We start from the raw sequence: 25352 nt of genomic DNA on the forward strand, positions 1-25352 counted from the left end.
TTTTTTTTTGAGGAGGCAAAACCATTCTAAGAAAGCTACGGGCTCTCTAAGGGGAGCATGTTGGGATTTTTATAAAATAAGACAATGCTAAAGCCTGATGCTTTTTGCCTTGCGGCTTCTCAGTTTTTTATGATTTAATGTAGAAAATTAACATAAAAGTGAAGTCAGGTAGGGAGGGAATCCAGGGAGGCAAAATTATTCAGAACAACAGAGGAAAGCTTAGCAAAAGGTTAACAGTTAAAAAGGTTAATTGGTTGTGTTTTCCCCTAATTCTGCAATTGTTACTTACCATATTTTTCAGAGTATAAGACACACCCTTTTTCTCTCTAAAAGGCTGAAAATTTGGGCATGTTTTATACCCTGAATGTAGCTTTTTTGAAGCTTTTCCCCCCAGCCCTAAGTAGTTGCTAACGATCCTCCCAATTCTGACTTTGCAAGCTCTTTAATTGTTATTCTCTAAGTGTGCAATAGGGTTGATATTCTTGGAGGGGTCTGTAATATGGCAAATGATTTAGCTTTACTAGATAAATGGTCAAAGCAATGGAAACTGCAGTTTAATGTTTCCAAATGTAAAATAATGCACTTGGGGAAAAGGAATCCTCAATCTGAGTATTGCATTGGCAGTTCTGTGTTAGCAAAAACTTCAGAAGAGAAGGATTTAGGGGTAGTGATTTCTGACAGTCTCAAAATGGGTGAGCAGTGTGGTCGGGCAGTAGGAAAAGCAAGTAGGATGCTTGGCTGCATATCTAGAGGTATAACAAGCAGGAAGAGGGAGATTGTGATCCCCTTATATAGAGCGCTGGTGAGACCACATTTGGAATACTGTGTTCAGTTCTGGAGACCTCACCTACAAAAAGATATTGACAAAATTGAACGGGTCCAAAGACGGGCTAAAAGAATGGTGGAAGGTCTTAAGCATAAAACGTATCAGGAAAGACTTAATGAACTCAATCTGTATAGTCTGGAGGACAGAAGGAAAATGGGGGACATGATCGAAACATTTAAATACGTTAAAGGGTTAAATAAGGTTCAGGAGGGAAGTGTTTTTAATAGGAAAGTGAACACAAGAACAAGGGGACACAATCTGAAGTTAGTTGGGGGAAAGATCAAAAGCAACGTGAGAAAATATTATTTCACTGAAAGAGTAGTAGATCCTTGGAACAAACTTCCAGCAGACGTGGTTGGTAAATTCACAGTAACTGAATTTAAACATGCCTGGGATAAACATATATCCATTGTAAGATAAAATACAGGAAATAGTATAAGGACAGACTAGATGGACCATGAGGTCTTTTTCTGCCATCAGTCTTCTATGTTTCTATGTTTCTAAGAATGTTTTCCAAGCCCTAAGTCTTTGCAGTGTTTTTTTTTATTGCTCTAATTTACTCCAAATAAGTTTCTTTCCAGCCCTAACCAGGTACTAATGATGTTCCCAGCTCTTACTGGCTTGTAGGCTCTCTCATTGTTATTCTCTCCGAATAAGGTTTTTTAAAGCCCTAATCAGGAGATAAAATAATGTGCTGAAGCTGACCAGATGAAGAATACAGTGATCCCTCGATTTTCGCGGGGGTTACGTTCCAAGACCTCCCGTGAAAATCGATTATCCGTGGTATAGTGGTGCGGAAGTAAAAACACCATCTGCGCATGCGCGGCCTTCTTTCCATGGCCGCGCATGCGCAGATGGTGGAGGCGGGGAGCGACGAAAGTGCAGAAGCCAACAGATTGCTTTGAATGTCGGCTGCCCCCGCCCCCCCAGCACCCGCTCGTTCGCTGCTCGCCCGCCTGCCCGGCCGGCTGCTCGCTCGCTCACTCGCCGCTCTCCCATTCGCTCGGCCGGCTGCTGCCCGGCTGGGGAGGTGGATTCGCCGCCCCCACCAGCCCGATCTCCCTCCGGTGGCTGGGGAGGTGGATTCGCCGTCGTGCGGGATTAAGTGGCAGCGGATTGGGGAAAACCGGTAGTGCGGTGGATTGAAAGAAAGGGGGTCGCGGGGGTGGATTAAAAGCGAGAGCAAGGAAGCCGAGGGATCGAGGGAGGAGGTCAGGGGTTACGGCGAGCTTCCGAGCCGCGCCACAAGTGACGCTGCCCTCACAACCCTTGCCGCCTTTCTCCTCAGAGCGCCTTGCACTGATTTGGCACGTCTGCCGCTTTTCCCCCCTTCAAGGCTGCGCTGAGGATGGAGGGGCGAAGCGAGGACAATTTTTCCTCGGCGTTTGGTGGCGGTGGTGGCTCCCGGGTCACGCTACATGCACACACATATATTGTCAAGCGCTCGGGATGACCGGAGGGGCTCGGCGAGGTTATCTTTAAAGAAAAGTCCGCCCAGCCTCCCCCGCTCCCGCTTTGCCAAAGGAAAAGGAGGCTCGCGGGTTTCATGCATATTCCTCCCCTTGGCGAACGGACTCAGGGAGTCGCCGCTGTTTGCGGCTGCCGCCGCCTCGCCTCCCTCTCCCGGCTACCCAGAGCTGCGTTGGAAATGATTCATCCTGCTTGAGTTGACAGGCGGGTTTAAGAAAGTGTGTGCGTGTGTGCGTGCGCGTGCATGGCAAAAAAAAAAGAGCGATTCCCTCGGGAGCCCACCTGCTTCACTTTCAGAAGTGCCTTGCAAAGAAAGGGGAATGGGGCGGGGAGGGTCTCTGCTCCCTTCTTCCCTGGCACCATGATGCGTCCGTCAATGAAATTGAGTTTGACACCCCCGACCTAGATAAAACTACTGTATCCTTCAGAAAACAGAAAGAGCTAGTGACCAAAACAGCAGGGGTTCAGTAGTATAAAGAGACTGTGGAAGGCATTGTGGCTGGGGACGCGGATCCACTGCCCTCGCAGCCCGATCTCCCTCTGTGGGGGGGGGCGACGAACCGACGATCGGGGGCTGTCCGTCCCTGTTGGGTGGTGCAGGGCAGGCACAGGGAGGGAGAGAAAGGAAAGAGAGAGAAAGGGAGGGAGAGAAAATTGAATGAAGGAGGGAGAGAAAGAAAGAAAGAAAGAGTAAGAGGTAGAAAGGATAGAGAAAAAGGAAGAGAAAGGGAGAGAGAAGTGACTCTTGGTGATGACGTATGACGTCATCGGGTGGGAAAAACCGTGGTATAGAAAAAAAACCGTGGAGTATTTTTTAATTATTATTTTTTGAAAAACCGTGGTTTAGCGTTTCGCGAAAATCGAGACCGCGAAAATCGAGGGATCACTGTACTAGTCAGATGAATACCTGGTAAGCAGATTTTCCCCTATATTTTCCTCCCTAAAAACTAAGGTGCATCTTATACTCCGGTGTATCTTGTACGGAAAATATGGTACTTGTCTTTAATCGTGTGAAGGGTCCTTTTGGAAGATGCAAGTGACAAACAGCATACTACATTTTAATTTTATATTAAAATATTTTGGGTTTAAAGAAAATTGTGGGATTTGATGGCAGGTTTCAAACCCCATGCATCTGAGCAAGGCCAAGGAAATAAGATCAACATGTATTTATTCAGGAATATTTAATGTAGAACTCTGTTTTTCATACTTGGCAACTTAAAGAAATGTCAACTTCAACTCTCAGCCAGCCTGCTGAGTCTATATTAAGGCAAATACTAAGTCTACACATCTTAAAGTTGCTATGGTGGGTTGGGGTGGGGGGAAGCTAGACTAAGGTAAATACAGAATCTTGGAAACTTCCAATATTTCCTACTCTCATCTTGGTGAGTTTCATAAAGCAGAGTCTCTATGAATTCCACCTGGATTGAGTTGCTGTTTATGACATAAGCTGCCAATGGACCTCCCTTCTATTTCTTGATTGTTTAGGTCTACTCTCCTTTAAATTATTTCCCCAGCCTTTATACAATCTCTCATCTCTATAACAGCAGTAGTATTCTGTCCTTAATGCCTTGCATACAATACCTGCAAAATTCAGGAGAATTTCGTTCTTAGAGTACGGTAGATCCAGAGACAATTCCCACTGAACCGAGTATATTATCACATTGTAACAGTGTGCTGGATATTTATTATTTTTTTAAAAAAATATGATTTTGTACTGTGTTTTGTTGTTGTGAGCCGCTCCGAGTCTCCGGAGAGGGGTGGCATACAAATCTAATTAATAATAATAATAATAATAATAATAATAATAATAATAATAATAATAATAATAATAGAGATAATAATAGAGATAATAATAGAGATAATAATAGAGATAATAATAATAATAACAGAGACAGCAAAATTGAGGAGAAGCAGCTAGAGAAATTAGTGAAATACGAAGATCTAAAAATCGAGCTGCAACGACTCTGGCATAAGCCAGTGAAAGTGGACCCAGTGGTACTTGGCACGCTGGGCGCAGTACCAAAGGATCTCAGCGGACATTTGAAAACCATCGGAATGGACAAAATCTCCATCTGTCAATTGCAAAAGGCTGCTTTACTGGGATCAGCAAACATAATTCGCTGCTACATCACGCAGTCCTAGGTGCTTGGGAAGCGTCCAACTGGTGATGAAATACGAAATCCAGCATAGTGATTTCGTTTGCTGTGTTGTATTGACATAATAATAGATTAAATTTTTATTTTGAATTAGAAGTAAAGCCTGATATTTTGTCTTTGAACAATTTTCTTTTGTTTGTTACTGTGGCTTCAATAGCAAGGCAACTAGAAATGGCCTCTGGTGACACAAAATAGCTTTTTCTCACTATTGCCAGAAATAGCATAAAAACGATTTGACTGGAGGGTTTTTTCCTAATAGGTGAATTAAACACGCTGTGTCTTGTTCTATATTTTAAAGCCAGAGGAATAAAAGTGTCAGTGTTTTAGAGGCCTGATATATACAAAAGGGTGAGATTGCAAAGTCTCTTAGGTAACTAATAATAATCTGGCTACAGGTGATAGTCAAGGTATGCTATTGAAAATTATCTGCCCTAATGGAAGAGTTGGATCTGCTCATTGTGTTAATTGACCAATGCCAGTTTATGTTTGCAGACTGAACATAAATAAGTTATGCTTTGCTAAGAAATCATGCATGACCAGTTGCTTTGCCAATGTCTTTGAGTGCTTAACCAGTAGAAGCTTTTAGCTTTTAGGAAGCCTGTAGGATATCTGCCTCAACTACTCAATCATTCTCTCCTAAACTAATCGTTATAGTTAAGTGTCAGGCTTTTTGTCTGTCAGTTCCTTGTTGTGTATTATATGCAATTAAACGTCCCATGAGCTAAGAAGAGCATGGTGGTTCTGTTTTGCGTTTAATTGAAAGCAATTGTTAATTGGAAATAACAATGAGTTCTTAGTCCAGATAGAAACAGCTTGCCAATTTCACTTTTACATTATGGAGCAGATTTGAAAGTGAGAAACGCAATTGTATCAGAGGGTGTATTCTTTTTGTTTTAGGACAAAACAAGTACAAAAAACATATGAAGCACTTATGTGTCAACCCTTTTCCATAGTACTCAGCAAAAATATTTATCCAAAGCGAAATAAAGTTTAACTCTCAAGGGTTATCTTTTAAAATAATTAACAAATAATCCCCCCCCCCATAAAATGTGTTTCTTGCATTGCAGTGTTGCCTTGTTGGCTTTTTAAAAAAATGTACATCAGTTGTATATAATATCTGTACAGTTAGCATTACTTTTATGTCTGCCAATAAGGACACCATAGGTCAGAGAACTCGTAAGGTTTATTTCACTTGTAATAACGATAACCGATAACTGGAATTGCTAACAATAATCACCAAGATGGCCGTGCCTGGCCGCTATTTATACCCTTGCTGCCAGGCTGAGCCAACCAATCCAAACTCTGTATTTTCCAGCCCGAAAACATAGGGGCGGTTACCCATAACAAACTGTCCTCTAGAGACAACACCCCTCCCCACCTGGTTTGCACACACAAAGTCCTGAAAATATGAGGGACGTTTGTGTGGTCTTGTAGAACAACGAGGTTTGCTCCTTGGTGAAGAAGGTGGTGTCATTGATCCCCCAGGTGATGGCTGTGGGTAGGCTTCTGTATTTGTTTCTGTAGAGGACTTGTCCACTACAGGTGTTTGTGATACTGATCTTGGTGTGTGGTTGTCCAGTATGGAATGACCTCTGGGGAAACGAACGGTGTGGTCCTGGATGATGGGACGGATGGCGTTTGTGATGCCGGCATGGCAGGATCTAATGCTCGACTGCGCAGCTGGTCTATGTGCCAGCGCCAGGTCCATCCATCATCTAGTTGGATCCTATAAGAATAAGGCCCGGTTATTTCAGAGACCCAACCTGGCTCCCAACGGAGTTCTCCCCCTCCCCCCATAGTTTCGAGCATATACTGGTTCCACTAAAGTGAAACTTCTCATGGGGTTGAGTATTTCCCTATCTGAATTGGAGGTGTATGTGGGATGGATGCAATCCAACCTGGTGCATAGGCGTCAGCCCATGAGCACCTCTGCTGGGCTCTTGCCTGTAACAGGGCAGGGAGTCAAATGTTGGGTTAGTAGGTAGAGGTTTACCTTGCTTCTCCAGTCTAATCCCTTAATGCGGCCCAGAGCCTCTTTTGCCAACCTCACGGCTCTCTCTGCCTGGCCGTTACTCCTAGGGTGCCATGGAACCATTAGTATTTGCCTAATGCCTAATGCTGCTAAAAACATTTGAAATTGCGCAGAAGTAAACTGTGGCCCATTGTGGCTTACTAGCATATCTGGCAGTCTGTGCGTGGAAAAGTGTCTAGATAAGATATTAATTATGCTCTCTGTTGTAGTGGACCGGAGAATGTCTAGTTCAACCCAACCCGAGTAGGCATCCACTATGATCATAAATTGGTGGTGTTAATTGGAGTAGGCTAAGGTTATTGACTACATTCTCTTTTTTGTTTATTTATCCTCATATGTTTATGTTTATGTTTATTTAGATTTGTATGCCGCCCCTCTCCGCAGACTCGGGGCGGCTCACAACAAAGTGCAAAAAATACAATTTATAACAAATCTAAATTTCTACTAAAAACATTTAAAAACCCCATTTCTAAACACACATACATACACACATACCATTCATAAATTGTATATGCCCGGGGGAGATGTCTCAGTTCCCCCATGCCTGGCGACACAGGTGGGTCTTAAGGAGCTTGCGAAAGACAAGGAGAGTAGGGGCAGTTCTAATCTCCGGGGGGAGTTGGTTCCAGAGGGTCGGGGCCGCCACAGAGAAGGCTCTTCCCCTGGGGCCCGCCAACCGACATTGTTTAGTTGACGGGACTCGGAGAAGGCCCACTTTGTGGGACCTAATTGGTCGATGGGATTCGTGCGGCAGCAGGCGGTCTCGGAGATATTCTGGTCCAGTGCCATGAAGGGCTTTAAAGGTCATAACCAACACTTTGAATTGTGACCGGAAGTTGATCGGCAGCCAATGCAGACTGCGGAGTGTTGGTAAAACATGGGCATACCTAGGTAGGCCCATGACTGCTCTCGCAGCTGCATTCTGCACGATCTGAAGTTTCCGAACACTTTTCAAAGGTAGCCCCATGTAGAGAGCATTACAGTAGTCGAACCTCGAGGTGATGAGGGCATGAGTGACTGTGAGTAGCGAGTCCCGATCCAGATAGGGCCGCAACTGGTGCACCAGGCGAACCTGGGCAAACGCCCCCCTCGCCACAGCTGAAAGATGGTTCTCTAATGTGAGCTGTGGATCGAGGAGGACTCCCAAGTTGCGGACCCTTTCCGAGGGGGTCAATAATTCCCCCCCCCAGGGTAATGGAAGGACAGATGGAATTGTCCTTGGGAGGCAAAACCCACAGCCACTCCGTCTTATCCGGGTTGAGTTTGAGTCTGTTGACACCCATCCAGGCCCCAACAGCCTCCAGGCACCGGCACATCATTTCCACTGCTTCATTGACTGGACATGGGGTGGAGATGTAAAGCTGGGTATCATCAGCGTACTGATGATACCTCACCCCATGCCCTTGGATGATCTCACCCAGCGGTTTCATGTAGATATTAAATAGCAGGGGGGAGAGGACCCACCCCTGAGGCACCCCACAAGGGAGAGACCTCGGAGTCGACCTCTGACCCCCCACTAGCACCGACTGCGACCGACCGGAGAGGTAGGAGGAGAACCAGTGAAGAACAGTGCCCCCCACCCCCAACCCCTCCAGCCGGTGCAGAAGGATACCATGGTTGATGGTATCGAAAGCCGCTGAGAGGTCAAGAAGCACCAGGACAGAGGATAAACCCCTGTCCCGGGCCCGCCAGAGATCATCCATCAACGCGACCAAAGCAGTTTCCGTGCTGTAACCGGGCCTGAAACCCGACTGCTGGGGACCTAGATAATCGGCTTCTTCCAAGGATCGCGGGAGCTGGAGTACCACCACTTTCTTGACAACCTTCCCCATAAAGGGAAGGTTGGAGACTAGCCGGTAGTTGTTAAGTACGGCTGGGTCCAGGGAAGGCTTCTTGAGGAGGGGGCGCACGAGCGCCTCTTTATAGGATGATGGAAAGGATCCCCTCCCCAAGGAAGCGTTGATAATCTCCTGGACCCAGCTCCGTGTCACCTCTCTGCTGGCCGAAACCAGCCAGGAAGGACACGGATCCAGTAAACAGGTGGCGGAACTCACAGCTCCAATGGCCTTGTCCACTTCATCAGGTGTCACCAGACCAAACTCTTCCCAGACAGATGGACAAGTACGGGCCCCAGTCACCTCAACTGACTCGTTGTCAGCCGACTCTGTTTTCCAATTGGAGTCGAGGTCCGGCCGGATCTGAGCGATTTTATCAGCGAAAAACGTGTTAAAATCCTCGGCACTACTCTGTAAGGGCTCCCCAACTCCCCTCTGATTAAGAAGGGAGCGGGTCACCGTAAACAGAGCGGCCGGGCGGGATTCCGCTGATGCAATCAAGGCGGCATGATACGCGCATCTTGCCGCCTTGAGCGCCACTTTGTAAGTCTTAATAAAAGCTCTTACAAGTGTTCGATCAGATTCAGACTTACTCTTCCTCCATCGCTTCTCTAGACGTCTCTTCTGGCGTTTCAACTCCTGGAGCTCCTCGTTGAACCATGGAGCTCTACGGGGTCTAGCGCCGCGGAGAGGTCGCAAAGGCGCCTGCAAGAGATTGCGCCGAACTGTGGACAAGTGCATCGGGAATAACCCCAAGCGCCGTCTGAAAGCCCTCTGGGTCCATCAGGCGTCTGGGGCGGAACATCTTAATTGGTTCCGCCTCCCTGCGGGGAAGGATTGGAGCCAGGAAGTCAAGCCGTAGTAGGAAATGGTCTGACCATGACAAAGGCAATACTTCTAAGCCCCTTAGTCTCAGACCATTGCTCAATTGCTCAGAGAGGAATACCATGTCGGGTGCGTGCACTCCCTCGTGCGTTGGACCCTGTATTACTTGAGTCAGGTCCATGGCTGTCATGGTGGCCATGAACTCCTGTGCCAGTCCAGAGGCTTCACCGAGTGACGGCAGGTTGAAGTCCCCCAAGACAATAAGTCTGGGGAACTCCACCGCCAACCCGGCTACCTCCTCGAGCAGCACAGGCAGGGCTTTAGACACGCAGCTGGGAGGCAGATACGTGAGAAACAAGCCCACCTGAACCCCTAAGTCCAACTTCATCAAGAGAGACTCGCAACCCGCAATCTCTGGAGCAATGAGTCTACGCAGGCAAAGGCTCTCCCTGGCTATAATAGCCACTCCTCCCCCACTTCCCTGGGGTCGAGGTTGATGCCATATCTGAAACCCAGCTGGGCAAATTTCAGAGAGAGGAACTCCTCCCTCTGGGCCCAGCCAGGTTTCAGTAATACATGCCAGGTCAGCCTCCTCATCCAGGATTAAGTCCCGGATGAGGAGAGCTTTATTTACCACCGACCTGGCATTAAGCAGCAGCAACCTGATCCCAGGGCCAGAATTACACTCACCACCAGTACCCAAGGTTGAGCTGACAGAGCCAGAACAAGGGATCATTATTACACAACGATCCCTCGTTCCCCTTGTAACGGCTAACTCTGTGGCCCCCGCCATATCTGCCTCTCCCCAGCAACACCGGGATGTTCTGACCCTCTGTCCCCCCAGAGATAGGTGCCTCCCCCCCTCCTGCCCTTCCAGCGCCAGGTGGGCCAACTATGTTACTTACATCCTTCCCATTCACTTCACCCATATTATAACCCCATCCATCCCATCCATCCCATCCATCCCAATCATCCATTCCATACCTACTACACCCTCCCCAATTGTCATATGGTTTACATTGTCATATGGTTTACATTATTGATTGCTAGAAGACCATCATTCATGTCTAGTAAGTTCTTACAGATTTACATTTTGTGGTTGATTTGTCTTGACTTCTCATAGTCTTGAAACTTGCCCGAGTTCTTATATTCCTCAACACTTAAGGCAAACAGAAGAGCCGGGGTGGCGCAGCAGGTAGAGTGCTGTACTGCAGGCCACTGAAGCTGACAGTAGATCTGAAGGTCAGCGGTTCAAATCTCATCACCGGCTCAAGGTTGACTCAGCCTTCCATCCTTCCGAGGTGGGTAAAATGAGGACCCGGATTGTGAGGCCAATATGCTGGCTCTGTTAAAAAGTGCTATTGCTAACATGTTGTAAGCCACCCTAAGTGAGAAGGGCGGCATAAAAATCGAATAAATAAAATGAATAAACAAACAAACAAACAAACAAATAAATAAATAAATAAGGCTACTGTGATGATCTATGAAAACACTTCCATATATCTGAAAACAATCAGAGAGAAATTTGCAGCCTCCTTTGAATTTACAAGGATTTTTCTTCTATAGTTGTCAGAAGCTTTTGGGAGAAAAGACATTAAGTGCCATCACAGAAGTCTTGCTTGGTACCTTCAAACTTGGATATTTCAATCAAAAAGGAAATGGGTGCTGCCATGCCTCAAATGGATCACATGCACTTTTTAAAAAATGAAAATGGGTAGCTGCCACCCAGTGCATTGCATGAATGTTGGTTTACCTGCAAGAAAAATATATTAGAGATCGTAGAATACATGTGCTGGAAGCAACTAAATCCTACTAAATCTCCCTGACAAATGACTCCCAACTTTCATTTGAAATCCTGTAACAAAGATTAGTTCTCTATTCAGTGACCCTGTTGTTTGAAATTCCCCTTAATTGATTGGGTAGCGATCATCTGGAAGGGAAGAGGCAAAATATAGGAATTTGTACGTGTTTGGGTAAACCAGTGTTTTATAATTGGCTAGAGTTATACCTACTAGTTTAGGAATTGGATGTACTGGTCACAAATGCTTCTCACCAGGTCCAAATCAGGTTCCAATCAAAAAATTCACAATTTTATTTTGCCGTCTGATTACCCCTTCTGCGCTATTTGTTTTGTAAGTGCCAAATTTCCAAAATTAGGTTTGGGTCGCCGCCAAATCGATTTGTGACCAAAGTTATGGAACGAATTATGCTCGCGACCAGAGGTTCTACTGTATTATCAGCCATTTTGCTTGCATCATGTTCTAAACATTCAATATATTTGCTTCTCCTCCCATACTAGAAAAAGCTGTACAACTACTGCTTTGATTGATTTGGCAAAAGTGAGGAGGGTTTTTATAAAACATGTGCCATAAGAATTTAATATTTGTGTCGTGGGATATAAACCAACTAACTGACATAGACAGATTTATAGATTTGCTGGTAACAAACAACTTCCATCAGCTTTTCTCCAGTTAGTGCCCTTCAGTTATAAAGCTCAATTTCATTAATTCCCAGACAACATGGCTGTAACAAGGTAGCAGCAGGTTAGGGAAATCTGGTTTTTATTTTCACCCTGAAGAAACTCTTAATTTGATAGTCATAATAACAGCTTCTACCAGATTTAACTCTTCAGATAACTCCAGTAAACAGCATGAGACGGAGGATTTCAGGAAGTTGTAAATTCTGCCTATTTTGTACAACCATAAGTGTAATATTTGTGTCTGCTACTCGACAATGACTTCAAGGACTTCATATATGGGATCTGAGAACCATCTTTCAGCTGTGGCAAGGGGGACGTTTGCCCAGGTTCGCTTGGTGCACCAGTTGCGGCACTATCTGGACCGGGACTCACTGCTCACAGTCACTCATGCCCTCATCACCTCGAGATTCGACTACTGTATTGCTCTCTACATGGGGCTACCTTTGAAAAGTGTTCGGAAACTTCAGATCGTGCAAAATGCAGCTGCGAGAGCAATCATGGGCTTCCCAAGGTATGCCCATGTTACACCAACACTCCGCAGTCTGCATTGGTTGCCGATCAATTTCCGGTCACAATTCAAAGTGTTGGTTATGACCTATAAAGCCCTTCATGGCATCAGACCAGAATATCTCCGGGACCGCGTTCTGCCACACGAATCCCAGCAACTGATTAGGTCCCAAAGAGTTGGCCTTCTCCAGGTCCCGTCGACTAAACAATGTCGTTTGGCGGGTCCCAGGGGAAGAGCCTTCTCTGTGGTGGCCCCGACCCTCTGGAACCAGCTCCCCCCAGAGATTAGAACTGCTCCCACCCTCCTTGCCTTTCGTAAACTCCTTAAAACCCACCCCATGTCAGGCATGGGGGAATTGAGACATCTCCCCCGGGCCTATACAATTTATGTATGGTATGTTTGTGTGTATGTCTGCTTTAATAACGGGTTTTTTAAAATGTTTTTAAATTATTAGATTTGTCTTGAATTGTTTTATTGTTGTTGTGAGCCGCCCCAAGTCTACGGAGAGGGGCCGCATACTAATCTAATCTAATCTAATCTAATCTAATCTAATCTAATCTAATCTAATCTAATCTAATCTATAAACAAACAAATAAATAAATCTGTTTGTACTGTATAGAATTTAATCCCAAAGAGCTGATTTTGCTTGAAGATTGTATAACACAAACATATTTTATCTTTCTATTCACTTCTCTCTCTCTCCCCCCCACTTTAGCTAACTGTTCACCACCATGCCAGAATGGAGGGATGTGTCTACGACCCCAGTTATGTGTCTGTAAGCCAGGTACAAAAGGAAGTGTTTGTGAGGATGCCACCAAGCAAGAAACTGTTTCACCTGGGGGATCAAGTCCAGCGACTCCACCCTGGCCTATACCTCAACGGTCAGTTCAGCAGATGTTTTCAAAGAAGGTGCAGGTCCAGCAGAAATCGAATCCCATGGCTCAGATGACATTCACACTCAAGCAGAAGCCTCCTGGATCATCTCAGCAGGCACAGCCACAGTAAGCCTTTTCATTACTATATGCATGTGAGCATGTTTTAAATTTGCTATATGAGCCACATGGGATCGTGTAGCTTTTATAAGGCAAATTTATGAGTGTCTTCAACTTCCTTCCTAGGCTGTTGCATAGAGAACTTTCTCTACACTTTTGAGCAGTTTCATAAGGCAAACATTTTTCTAGAATTAAAGGTCGCGACATCATTTTTTTTAAAAAAAAATCAGTAGATCTGATTCTTGTTGTATATTACATCAATGAAAAGTAACGTTCATAAGAAAATTGCCTTTGAAAAACTGGTTGAATGGTATCAAGGAATTTGGTTTAGTAGCATTTTGTGGCCCATGGAGTTATAACAGTGACAGCTCAATGGAGAACCATGGCACTGAGAAAGTACAGGCCAGTTTTATATAATAGCACCAACAGTTGGATTCCAATTTAGTTGCCTTGAGAGCTGGAAAATCAGGCATAACCTAGGACCTTGAATGAAGTGTCTGCTATATTAAAAATAAAGTGGATTCTTATAAGCTCACTGATATAAATGCTGCTGTAGAATCTCAAAAAGAAAATATTATCTGGATCAATTGTCACTAATATTCTTCAGCATGCTTGTATATAAATATACAAATGAATGCTCCCATTCCCAGATAGTTGATGTAGACCTAGGCCTATAAATAGATATAAATAATGTTCGTTTGTTTACTTATTTATTTATTGGATTTATATGCTGCCCCTCTCTGAGGACTCAGGGTGGCTTACATGATATCAAAAACCACAATATACAGTACAAATATCTAAATCCAATTAATTTAACTAATATTCAGAAACAGACATACCTACACTCATTGGCCAGGGGGCCGGAGTCTAAACACCCCAAGCCTGGCGACACAAATGAGTCTTTAGACTCTTACGGAAGGCAAGGAGGGTGAGGGCAGTATGAATCTCTGGGGGGAGATTCCAGAGGGCTGGGGCCCCCACAGAGAAGGCCAATTCTGTATGACCTAAGCAGTCACTGGGATTCATGCGGCAGAAGGTGGTCCCGCAAGTAATCTGGTCCAATCTCATGTAGGGCTTTATAGGTTATAACCAACACTCTGAATTGTGTCCGGAAACCAATTGGCAACCAGTGCAGTCCGTGGAGTGCTGGAGAGATCTGGGCATGCCTTAGAACAGGGGTCCCCAACCACCGGGCCGTGGACCAGTACCGGGCCGCGGGGCATGTTGCACCAGTCCGTGGAGTCAGCAGCTGCCGGCCCTCATGCCGCCACCCCCTCCCTCCAGCGCTTCGCCTCCTGCCGGGCAAGAGGCCTCAGGAGGCAGGTTCTGCCGGCCACAGGACGATGGACGGGACAGAGGGGCGGGAAGGACCGAGAGGCTCAAGCCTCTTTTGGCTTCTGCCGTGGGGCGCTTTTGCGTTTTTGGCTGAGAGGCAGGAGGGCCAGCCTGACCTCCTCTCTCCAGCGCTTAGCTCCCGCTGGGCAAGAGGGCTTGGGAGCCAGGTTCTGTCAGCCATAGAGCGATGGCGGTAAAGAGGGGTGGAGAGGACCAGCACCCCCATGCTTAATCCCGCCCCCAACCACACCCCTTTCCGCTCCCACCGGGCCATAGAAAAATTGTCTTGCTGAAACTGGTCCCTGGTGGAAAAAACGTTGGGGACCACTGCCTTAGAAGGTCCATAACCACTCGCGTGGCTGCGTTTCGCACGATTTGAAGTTTCCGAACACTCTTCAGAGGTAGTCCCATGTAGGGAGCATGATAATGCGCATGTACACCTCCTCCATCCCAAAAGCAATCTGAGATATATCATGATTGCTGTATGTAGTAGTATGTAGAGGAAAATTAATGCCTTTTATAATGAAGGTATCTTTTGTCAGACATCGGAAAGCAACCAACATTGCCCCAGAACAAAGTAAAAATGTTTTCTGCCAGTGATTTTGCCATAGATCTTACCAGAATAAGGAGAGGAAATTCAGGTTTGGGCCTTTAAGACAATTATTGTCATCTATAATTCCTTAAGTTATTCATAAGCGGGACACAAGGAATTTGAGTTTAAAAATGTAGAAAGAATATAAAAATGGATTCAGTCACTTTTTAGTGTTTTTTAAATTATTAGATTTGTTCTTACATTGTTCTTGTTATTGTTGTGAGCCGCCCCGAGTCTACGGAGAGGGGCGGCATACAAATCTAATTATTATTATTGTTATTATTATTATTATTAATAATAATAATAATAATAATAATAATAATAATAATAATAATAATAATTGCTTGAAGAATTCTCATTCAAAGAACACAAAAATAGATTCAATCAACGCTGCTTGAAAAATTCTCATTCAAATAAATTCAGAGTGTTGAAGTTCAGATTACCTTTAATTTACATTACACTTACATGGCCTAAAATAGAAGTAGGGATTCTTCCCAGCTTTTCAATAATACCTTGTGAAAGCTGAGCCTTTTTCAAATGTTCAGAAATCAAAATTGCTATTTTTAAAGAAAGACTCAGTGAACCCTGTCTTTTATCTTGAATTGTAGACATTTGCAAGAAAGAACTCTAACTAACACCCTTTTATCCACTGAGACATATAAGCTTCTAGACACAAGATTGTTGTATGTTTGCCTATTGAGCTCTCTGCTTAGCATACCCTCTTTGATGCCTTTAATTGACAATGCAAAAACAGTCATATTAAACTTCACGTGAAACTAAACTATTGTTTTATTCTGTTGTTTCCAATTTAATGGCAAACTTTTTTTTTTGAACACACGATATTGTTGGCCTCTTTTCAAAGGGATTCCTTGCTAGGCTGTATGCTATAATAAACTTTATTGTAATCCTATCACATGTATTATGCAGTGTTCAAATGATACTCTTTTTAGTTAATACTGTTTCTTTTGGGCCTGTGAATTGAAATAATATTATCTTAATGTATTTGCAAGGAGAAAAGAAAAAAAGGAAAGTATATTGTGTCTAGTACAGTGGAACCCCGACATAAGAGCTGCTCTACTTAAGAGCAACTCGAGATAAGAGCTGGGAGGGGAGAGATATTTTTGTTCTACTTACAAGCCCAAATTCGAGATACAAGCGCCAAGGAGCTGTCTCCTGAAGCCAAACGCTAACTTCCGCGTTCGGCTTCAGGAGACAGCTGCGAAGCGGCGCGCATGTTTTAAAAGGTTGCAGCCGGCCTGGGGGGCTCGGGGGGGTGCTTGCAGCTTTCTTTCTTGCTCTTTTTCTTTCTCTCTTTTACCTTCCCTTCCTCTATTTCTTCTTTTCTTTCTCCTTCCCACCTTCTTCCCTCCCTCCCTCCCTTCACTCATTCCTCTCTTACTCTCCCCTTTCATAAGTTTCCTTGCTTCCTTCCTCTGTTCCTGTCCCTTCCCCCTTTCTTTCTTGCTTTCTTTCTTGCTTTCTTTCTTGCTCTTTTTCTTTCTCTCTTTTACCTTCCCTTCCTCTATTTCTTCTTTTCTTTCTCCTTCCCACCTTCTTACCTCCCTCCCTTCACTCATTCCTCTCTTACTCTCCCCTTTCATAAGTTTCCTTGCTTCCTTCCTCTGTTCCTGTCCCTTCCCTCTTTCCTTCCTTCCTTCCCACCCTCCGTCCATTCATTCACCCATTCCTCTCTTGATCGCTTAAAGCCGGTCCCTGGTGCAAAAAGGGTTGGGGACCTCTGTCCTACAGGATTGGGTGGCAGAGAAGTTGAACATATGTAAATTTAAAAGTTTAAGAAAGTTTACAAATTAAGTGAAAGAAACTTCATTATTCATTTATATTTACATGTACATTTCTTCATTAAAAACATGTCTTTCTGCATAATTTAGACTAACTTTGTGAGTTTTTTGAGGGCTGGAACCAATTAAAATTATTTACATTAATTCCTATGGGGAAAAGTCGTTCGAGATAAGAGCTGCTCGACTTAAGAGCCCAGGTCCGGAACGAATTAAACTCGTATCTCGAGGTACCACTGTAATTGAAAATATATAATATTCAATCAAAGAATAAATCATCTCTAGAGTTTTGAAAATACAAAGCTAATACAGTGTTTTTACTGTTATGCTGTTGGTCAGTAGGTGGCAAACTTCACTTTTCCTTTTCCTTGTATTTATTTTCAAACTACAGATAGCCAGAATTTCAAGAGGCTTATTTGAGTTCTCTGCAAGATGTCATTTCTTGGCAGGATAAATTTGACTGACCTCTTTTTGCTCAACTGGAATTTTGAGTAGATTGGCTTTTCCCTATTTCTAGAGGGTAGAATAAATATGAATAAATGCATAAATTATTGTTTCAAGACTGGATTTAACAAAAACATTACTAAGTAGCTGCCAAATACAGTTCTATTTAATTTGTGTCATGGAGCTGGGTCATAAACATTTTCCCTAGTTGTGAGAGTATCCTATGAAAAATCAGTTCCCAGTTTATCACACCTCACTTGCCACAAATAAAATACCTGCATTTGGCTGAAGGAAATGAAAAGAAAGAATTGTTGGCTTAAATCCTTTACTCCCGAGAAATCCTCTATCCTTCAGCGTAAGGCATAGCAGTCCCGCTTTTCATGTCCATGTATTGTACCGGTGTCTGGAGGCTGTTGGGGCCGCCAATGATGTGCCGGTGTCTGGAGGCTGTTGGGGCTTGGATGGGTGTCAACAGACTGAAACTCAACCCTGATAAGACTGTGGGTTTTGTGGCTGTGGGTTTTGCCTCCCAAGGACAATTCCATCTATCCGTCCATTACCCTGGGGGGGGGAATTATTGACCCCCGTGGAGAGGGTCCACAACTTGGGCGTCCTCCTTGATCCACAGCTCACATTAGAGAACCATCTTTCAGTTGTGGCGAGGGGGGCGTTTGCCCAGGTTCGCCTAGTGCACCAGTTGCGGCCCTATTTGGACCGGGACTCACTGCTCACAGTCACTCATGCCCTCATCACCTCGAGGTTCGACTACTGTAACACTCTCTACGTGGGGCTACCCTTGAAAAGTGTTCGGAAACTTCAGATAGTGCAGAATGCAGCTGCGAGAGCAGTCATGAGCTTCCCCAGGTATGCCCATGTTGCACCAACACTCCGCAGTCTGCATTGGTTGCCGATCAGTTTCCGGTCACAATTCAAAGTGTTGGTTATGACCTATAAAGCCCTTCATGGCATCGGACCAGAATATCTCCGAGACCGCCTTCTGCCGCACGAATCCCAGCGACCGATTAGGTCCCACAGAGTGGGCCTTCTCCGGGTCCCATCAACTAAATGATCTCCTTTGGCGGGCCCCAGGGGAAGAGCCTTCTCTCTGGCGGCCCCGACTCTCTGGAACCAGCTCCCCCCAGAGATTAGAACTGCCCCTAACCTCCTTGCCTTTCGTAAACTTCTCGAAACCCAAATTGGTTGTCAGGCTTGGGGGAACTGAGATATTTCCCCCGGGCCTATATAATTTATGTATGGTATGTTTGTATGTATGTCTTTTTAATAATGGGGTTTTTAAAATATTTTAAATTGTAAATTATTAGATTTGTCATGAACTGTTTTATTGTATTGTGAGCTGCCCCGAGTCTACGGAGAGGGGCGGCATACAAATCTAATAAATAAATAAGTAAGTAAGTAAGTAAGTAAGTAAGTAAGTAAGTAAGTAAGTAAGTAAGTAAGTAAACAAACAAACAAACAAACAAACAAACAAACAAACAAACAAACAAACAAACACACATACAAACAAACAAATTGTAATTCCTCCCACAGTGCCTTTTGCAGGACCACTGGTTACACTCTCAAGTTCATCTTGATGGCCTGCAACCATCCCTCCCTACTAGCTTTTTATGAGGCCTTCATCGCACCCTTTAGAGTGGTACATATCCCCTCATGTTCTGACCAGGTATACCCATTCCACCCCTGGTAGATCTTATTTTTATCACAGCTTTCACCTGGCACACCTTTGCCCGCAACTCCCTCTCGGGCGTGTATATTCCTAATCATGGTGGAGCATTATTATTGACCTGGCATATTCACCCATGGGATACATTCCTTCCAGATATGAGGAAAGATGGCACTTATGAATAGCGCTTCTCTGCTTCTTCCTGTGGGACAGTTTTGTGAGCAAATCTGGTTATAAATCAATGAATTGATCTGAGAAGACTTCTTCCATGTCATTCATAAATAATAATAATAATAATAATTATTATTATTATTATTATTATTATTATTATTAATAATAATAATAATAATAATAATAATAATAATAATAATAATTAGATTACTATGCCCCCCTTTCCGCCCATAGCTGGTGTTCTATTGCCCTAAGAAGAAGGAACCAAAAAGAATAATTATGTGTATGCAAAGTTCTATAATAGAATGTATGAATGACCTTTTTTTGGGAAATGCTGGCCAGAAAACAGTCAGTCGAGAGATGCAGGAGCCCATGGCCACTGAATGACTAGAGAAATAAACTTAGGAAATACCCATCTTAATGAATCAAGAAATTTAGAAATTTGAAAATTGAAATTTTGGGCTTGGACAACCTAGAACTGTGATGGCGAACCTATGGCATGTGTGCCACAGGTGGCACATAGAGCCATATTTGCTGGCACTGGGAACCATTGCTGTAGTTCAGCTCCTGTGTGCCAGCTGATTTTTGGTGGCCATGCCCCCCTCCTCTCCCAGAGTCACCACAGCCTGTTTTGAGGTAAGCAAAGGACTCTCCCCAACCTCCATGAAAGCCTCTGAAGGCTGGGGAGAGACAAAAACAGGACTTCCAGCCAGTCGTACCAGAAGTTGCAAAATGATCCATTTCCGGCCTCCAGAGGGCCTCTGGAACAGTGGGGAAGACCGTTTTCACCCTCCCCAGGTTAGATTAAATTTATTAGATTTGTATGTTGCACTTCATTTCTCCTGCTCTGTGCTGTGTGCTATTGTTCGATGTAAAAAACTCATACTCCCTGCAGCAAAAAAAGGGTGTTCCCCAGGGTCACGTTCCGCCCTGGCATCACTCCATGCCCCCCAGGGGCCCCCACCCCACTATTTGAGAAACACTGCCTTACAGTAAAGTAGAATTAGTTCAGCTTCTCACCTTTTCTGTGGTTTATCTGGAAGAGTGACAAGGCACCTGATCGAGGTCAATGCTTCTATATTAAAAGGGGATGGCACATTTTTGTACTATTTTGAGCTGGAGAACAGATGAAAACTATAATAAAAGTTCTTAGTGCTCTCACCTGCACTGCTTTGTGTCCCTCCCCCTTCCATAAATGTTAATGTGACTCCTTAGTTATAAGAAGCTTATTTATCCCCGATTAGCCGATTAATCTGGCATGTTTTACAGGGTATCGAATTGGTTTCTAAGAAGTTGGAGTAATATTTTGAGCTGTAAATGACATATCAAAGACTTCTTTCCTACTAAATGATTGTGTCCTGCAGCTGACAGATCATTAGCAAAGTGGCTTCTCATAAGCTTGCCTTCTAATCTTTGACAGGTGGGGACCTGGAGATATGTGGTATGCCCCAAATATGGCTTGTTCGATTGGTGCCATTCTTGTATATTTCTGCTTCTGAGAAAAGTTTCATTTGACCTTTAAGCAGCTGATTATGTCATTTGTTCTGGATGAAAAGTTTCTCCTGATGCCCTACTTAACATGGCCTCAGACTCTAGGCTGAAGAGATCCCCCCCCTTTTTTTTGGGGGGGGGAGAATTTACACACAACACTTTTTCCATTCCAGAATCCCTCAAATTCTTTTGAAGCCAACTAATGCCGTCATCTTTACCACTGTAGATCTTGGAAAGCAAGAAAAAGGCAAGGAATGAGCCAAAGCCATGAGCAATCATTGTCAAAGAATAGCTGCAAAACCACCAAGCCACCCTTCCTTTTAAAAACCCCCTATTTTTACCTGTGTGGGTGAAAAGTGGTACTTATTTGGACAGGGAGTCATTGCTCACAGTCACTCATGCCCTCATCACCTCGAGGTTTGATTACTGCAACGCTCTCTACATGGGGCTACCTTTGAAAAGTGTTCGGAAACTCCAGATCATGGAGAACGTGGCCACGAGAGCCATCGTGGGGCTTCCTAGATTCGTCCACGTTTCTACAACACTCCGTGGCCTGCACTGGCTGCCGATCAATTTCCGGTCACAATTCAAAGTGTTGGTTATGACCTTTAAAGCCCTACATGGCATTGGACCAGATTACCTCTGGAACCGCCTGCTACCGCACGAATCCCAGCGACCGATAAGGTCCCACAGAGTTGGCCTTCTCCTGGTCCCGTTGACTAAACAGTCGTCTGGCGGGCCCCAGGGGAAGAGCCTTCTCTGTGGCGGCCCCGGCCCTCTGGAACCAACTCCCCCCGGAGATTAGAACTGCTCCCACCCTCCTTGTCTTCCGTAAACTACTCAAGACCCACCTATACCGCAAGGCATGGGGGATTTGCAACATCTTTCCCCCAGGCTCCTTATAATTTATGTTTGGTATGTATGTGTTGTCTGGTTTTAATATGATAGGGTTTTAGTTATTTCTTTTAATATTAGATTTGTGCCACTATAATATTGTTTTTACCATTGTTTTGAGCCGCCCCGAGTCTTCGGAGAGGGGCGGCATACAAATCTAATAAATTGAATTGAATTGAAATTGAATTATGCAGTCAGTTGTTATTCTCAGCAGCTGTAACCATAGTGACACGTTGAAGTGGCTGGAATTGGTGGGGGAGGAGCCTAAATTCTAAAGTAGGCTTACAGACAGTCACTGGGGTCAGAATAGTAAAAGTTGCCTTAGAAAAGAACAGGTGGTTCTGAAAGAACAAAAATCCCATCATCCTCAGCCATGCGTGAAACAGAGCCACTTTCCAATCAACAGCACAGCGCTCTTTGCAGCTGGATGATTGCCATAAAAGAAAAGGGGTGGGAGGCAGAATTCTTGTCAATTTTCCCTCAGCTTCTTCTCCCTGTCTATCACCAAGGAAACAGATGCAAGAATCTGCCAAGGGACCAAGCAGTTCGGCTTAAACCCAGTTGCATTTGAAAGGGAAACCAGCAGGATATAGTGCCTGATGATGTGCAAACATGATCCACACTGTTTCTGTCAAGTTTGACCTGTCAAGCTACCAAGGCACCTTTCCCCTTTAAGGATCAGTGCACCGAATCCTAGGTGAATTGAAAGTGTAAAGTTGGGTGGGAAGAGAAGTGAAAGCTCTGCAGGGCCTCATTGCTGCAAATGGTTATTGCAGAAATACATTCGTTCAGTTAAACACAGATCATGAGAACATGTAAGAGAGCATTCTGGAGTAATACAAATAGTCTGCGTAGAAACCACTCTTTGTTTTCCCTTTGACTAATTCATTGATTTTATGTTACTCACTTGTTGATCATATGCTGCAACGTCCTGCCTGTCGGCGACTACTTCAGCTTCAGCTTCAAACACAACAACACAAGAGTACACAACAGATTTAAACTTAATATTAACCGCTCCAAACTTGACTGTAAAAAATATGACTTCAGTAACCGAGTTGTCGAAGCGTGGAACTCATTACCGGACTCCATAGTGTCATCCCCAAACCCCCAACACTTTACCCTTAGATTATCTACGGTTGACCTATCCAGATTCCTAAGAGGTCAGTAAGGGGCGAATACAAGTGCACTAGAGTGCCTTCCGTCCCCTGTCCTATTGCTCTCCTATATCTCCTATACCTTTCTTCTATTCCTATATCTCTTCTTCTACTCTTTCATTGATATGTTCTATTCCTATATCTTCTTTTCTATTATTTCTTAGATATATTTTACTATGAGTATCTCCTCTATAACCTTCATCATGTATTTTACTATGTGTATATAGATATATACCCACTAAAAGCCTCATTGTGTATTGGACAAAATAAATAAATAAATAAATAAATAATAAATAAATAAATAATAAAATCTAAGAAATAGTTTTGTAGGGAGAAAGCTACACAATGAAAGAAAAAGCTGTAGCATTCAGCTATATCTTTTGATCCAATACTTTATTTTCTTTGGATTTTTCTGGGCAAATATTTTATTTTCTTTGGATGAAAATACTTAGTGCCGTATAGAATTGTATTTATTTTCTGTTTCCCTACCTAGACATTCATCTTTCATTTGTGTCATGTACATAACTGTTTCCCTTGCAAATGTGCCTTTTTTTCCTTCTCTCCATCCCTGTGGAACCTCCAGATTCCACTTACTCCTTTTTCTCTGTTTCAGTCCAGTCCAGTCCAATTCCTAACTCTTGATATAGCAGCTGTCCCCAAATTAATAGTATTTGCAGAAATGTTGGCAAATCTGACCAAAAAGGGACACCAACCACACTAGCCCCAAACCTAGGAGAACAAAAAGAGTTATATTCAGTAGTGAATTTCATTGCGATACAGTAAATAGCAATATATAAAAATAGGAATATTAATTCCCCATTACAAGAACAAGGAGAAACATAGAAACATAGAAGACTGATGGCAGAAAAAGACCTCATGGTCCATTCAGTCTGCCCTTATACTTTTTCCTGTAGAAGACTGACGGCAGGAAAAGACCTCATGGTCCATCTAGTCTGCCCTTATACTATTTCCTGTATTTTATCTTAGGATGGATATATGTTTATCCCAGGCATGTTTAAATTCAGTTACTGTGGATTTACTACTCTTTCAGTGAAATAATATTTCCTCACGTTGCTTTTGATCTTTCCCCCAACTAACTTCAGATTGTGTCCCCTTGTTCTTGTGTTCACTTTCCTATTAAAAACACTTCCCTCCTGAACCTTATTTAACCCTTTAACATATTTAAATGTTTTGATCATGTCCCCCCTTTTCCTTCTGTCCTCCAGACTATACAGATTGAGTTCATTAAGTCTTTTCTGATACGTTTTATGCTTAAGACCTTCCACCATTCTTGTGGCCCGTCTTTGGACCTGTTCAATTTTGTCAATACAGTGATACCTCAAGATACGAACCCCTCGTCTTACGAACATTTCAAGATACGAACCCGGTGTTTAAGATTTTTTTGCCTCTTCTTCCGAACTATTTTCACCTTACGAACCCAAGCCGCTGCTGCTAAGATGAAGGGGTTTCTTTTTTTCCACTTTTTTGAAGAAAGAAAAGGGAGGGGTGGCTTAGAGGGAGGAAAAGACTCGGCGTTTTTGCAAGCACTGAGGGGAGTGTCTTTTTAAGAAAGAAAAGGGAGGGGTGGCTTGAAGGGAGGAAAAGACTCGGCGTTTTTGCAAGCACTGAGGGGAGTGTCTTTTTAAGAAAGAAAAGGGAGGGGTGGCTTGAAGGGAGGAAAAGACTCGGCGTTTTTGCAAGCACTGAGGGGAGTGTCTTTTTAAGAAAGAAAAGGGAGGGGTGCCCCCTTGCCTTCCTTCCTTCCCACTCACCCTTTAGCCTAGCCTTGCTTCTTCCACCCGCCCCCTTTAGCTGCTCCTCCCTGCCCTCTGTTCGCCTCCCTTCTAAAGTTTGGGATTTTCCTGAAGGATTTGCACGCATTATTGGCTTTTACATTGATTCCTATGGGAAACATTGTTTCATCTTACGAACTTTTCACCTTACGAACCTCCTCCTGGAACCAATTAAGTTCGTATCATGAGGTACCACTGTATCTTTTTTGTAGGTGAGGTCTCCAGAACTGAACACAGTATTCCAAATGTGGTCTCACCAGCATAGTTCCCGCTAAGCTGAGCAGTGAGCAATCGCTCACTTAAAAATCATCATCAACTCAAAGTTTTCCAAACTTGCCCAGAAACCGAGAGGGAAAGAGTGAGAGGGAAGGAGAGAGAGAGGAAGAGAGAGAAACAGATAGAAAAAAGAGAGGAAGGAAAAGAGAAAGAAAAAGAATGGGAGTAAGGAAGAGAGAAAGAAAATCAAAATCTAGTTTGAAACTAGCTCAACTATTTAAGTGGCATTTTGATATTGATAGAGTTGCCCTATTATGAGCTCACTGTTATAGACACACAGTACAGTACAGTGGTACCTTAAGATACGAACCCCTCGTCTTACGAACAACTCGTGATACGAACCCGGGGTTCAGAAAAATTATGCCTCTTCTTACGAACTTTTTTCGAGTTACGAACCTGCGTTCGGAGACTGCTGGGAAGCCGCGCGGCTGTTTTAAAAGGTAACAGCCGGGCGGCGGGGCTTCCCAGAAGCCTCCCGAACGCCGGTTCGTAACTCGTTAAGAAGAGGCAAAATTTTGCTGAACCCCGGGTTCGGTTCGGGAGGTTGCTGGGAAGCCCCCCAGGCCGACTGCGACCTTTTAAAACACCCGCGCCGCTTCGCA

At 44.1% G+C, this 25352-nt stretch overlaps 1 protein-coding gene across 2 annotated transcripts in view; it reads left to right on the top strand.

The window, feature by feature from the left end:
* Positions 1 to 25352, top strand: part of LTBP1 (latent transforming growth factor beta binding protein 1) — a 262417-nt gene that overhangs the window by 27785 nt on the left and 209280 nt on the right. For both annotated transcript variants that reach the window (XM_070734142.1, XM_070734143.1), the window contains exon 3: positions 12847 to 13132. In XM_070734142.1, coding sequence (XP_070590243.1) covers positions 12847 to 13132 — 286 coding nt within the window. The remainder of the gene's footprint in view (positions 1 to 12846; positions 13133 to 25352) is intronic.

Source organism: Erythrolamprus reginae, chromosome 1, assembly GCF_031021105.1.
Source record: "Erythrolamprus reginae isolate rEryReg1 chromosome 1, rEryReg1.hap1, whole genome shotgun sequence".
In the NCBI taxonomy this organism is placed as follows: Eukaryota; Metazoa; Chordata; class Lepidosauria; order Squamata; family Dipsadidae; genus Erythrolamprus; species Erythrolamprus reginae.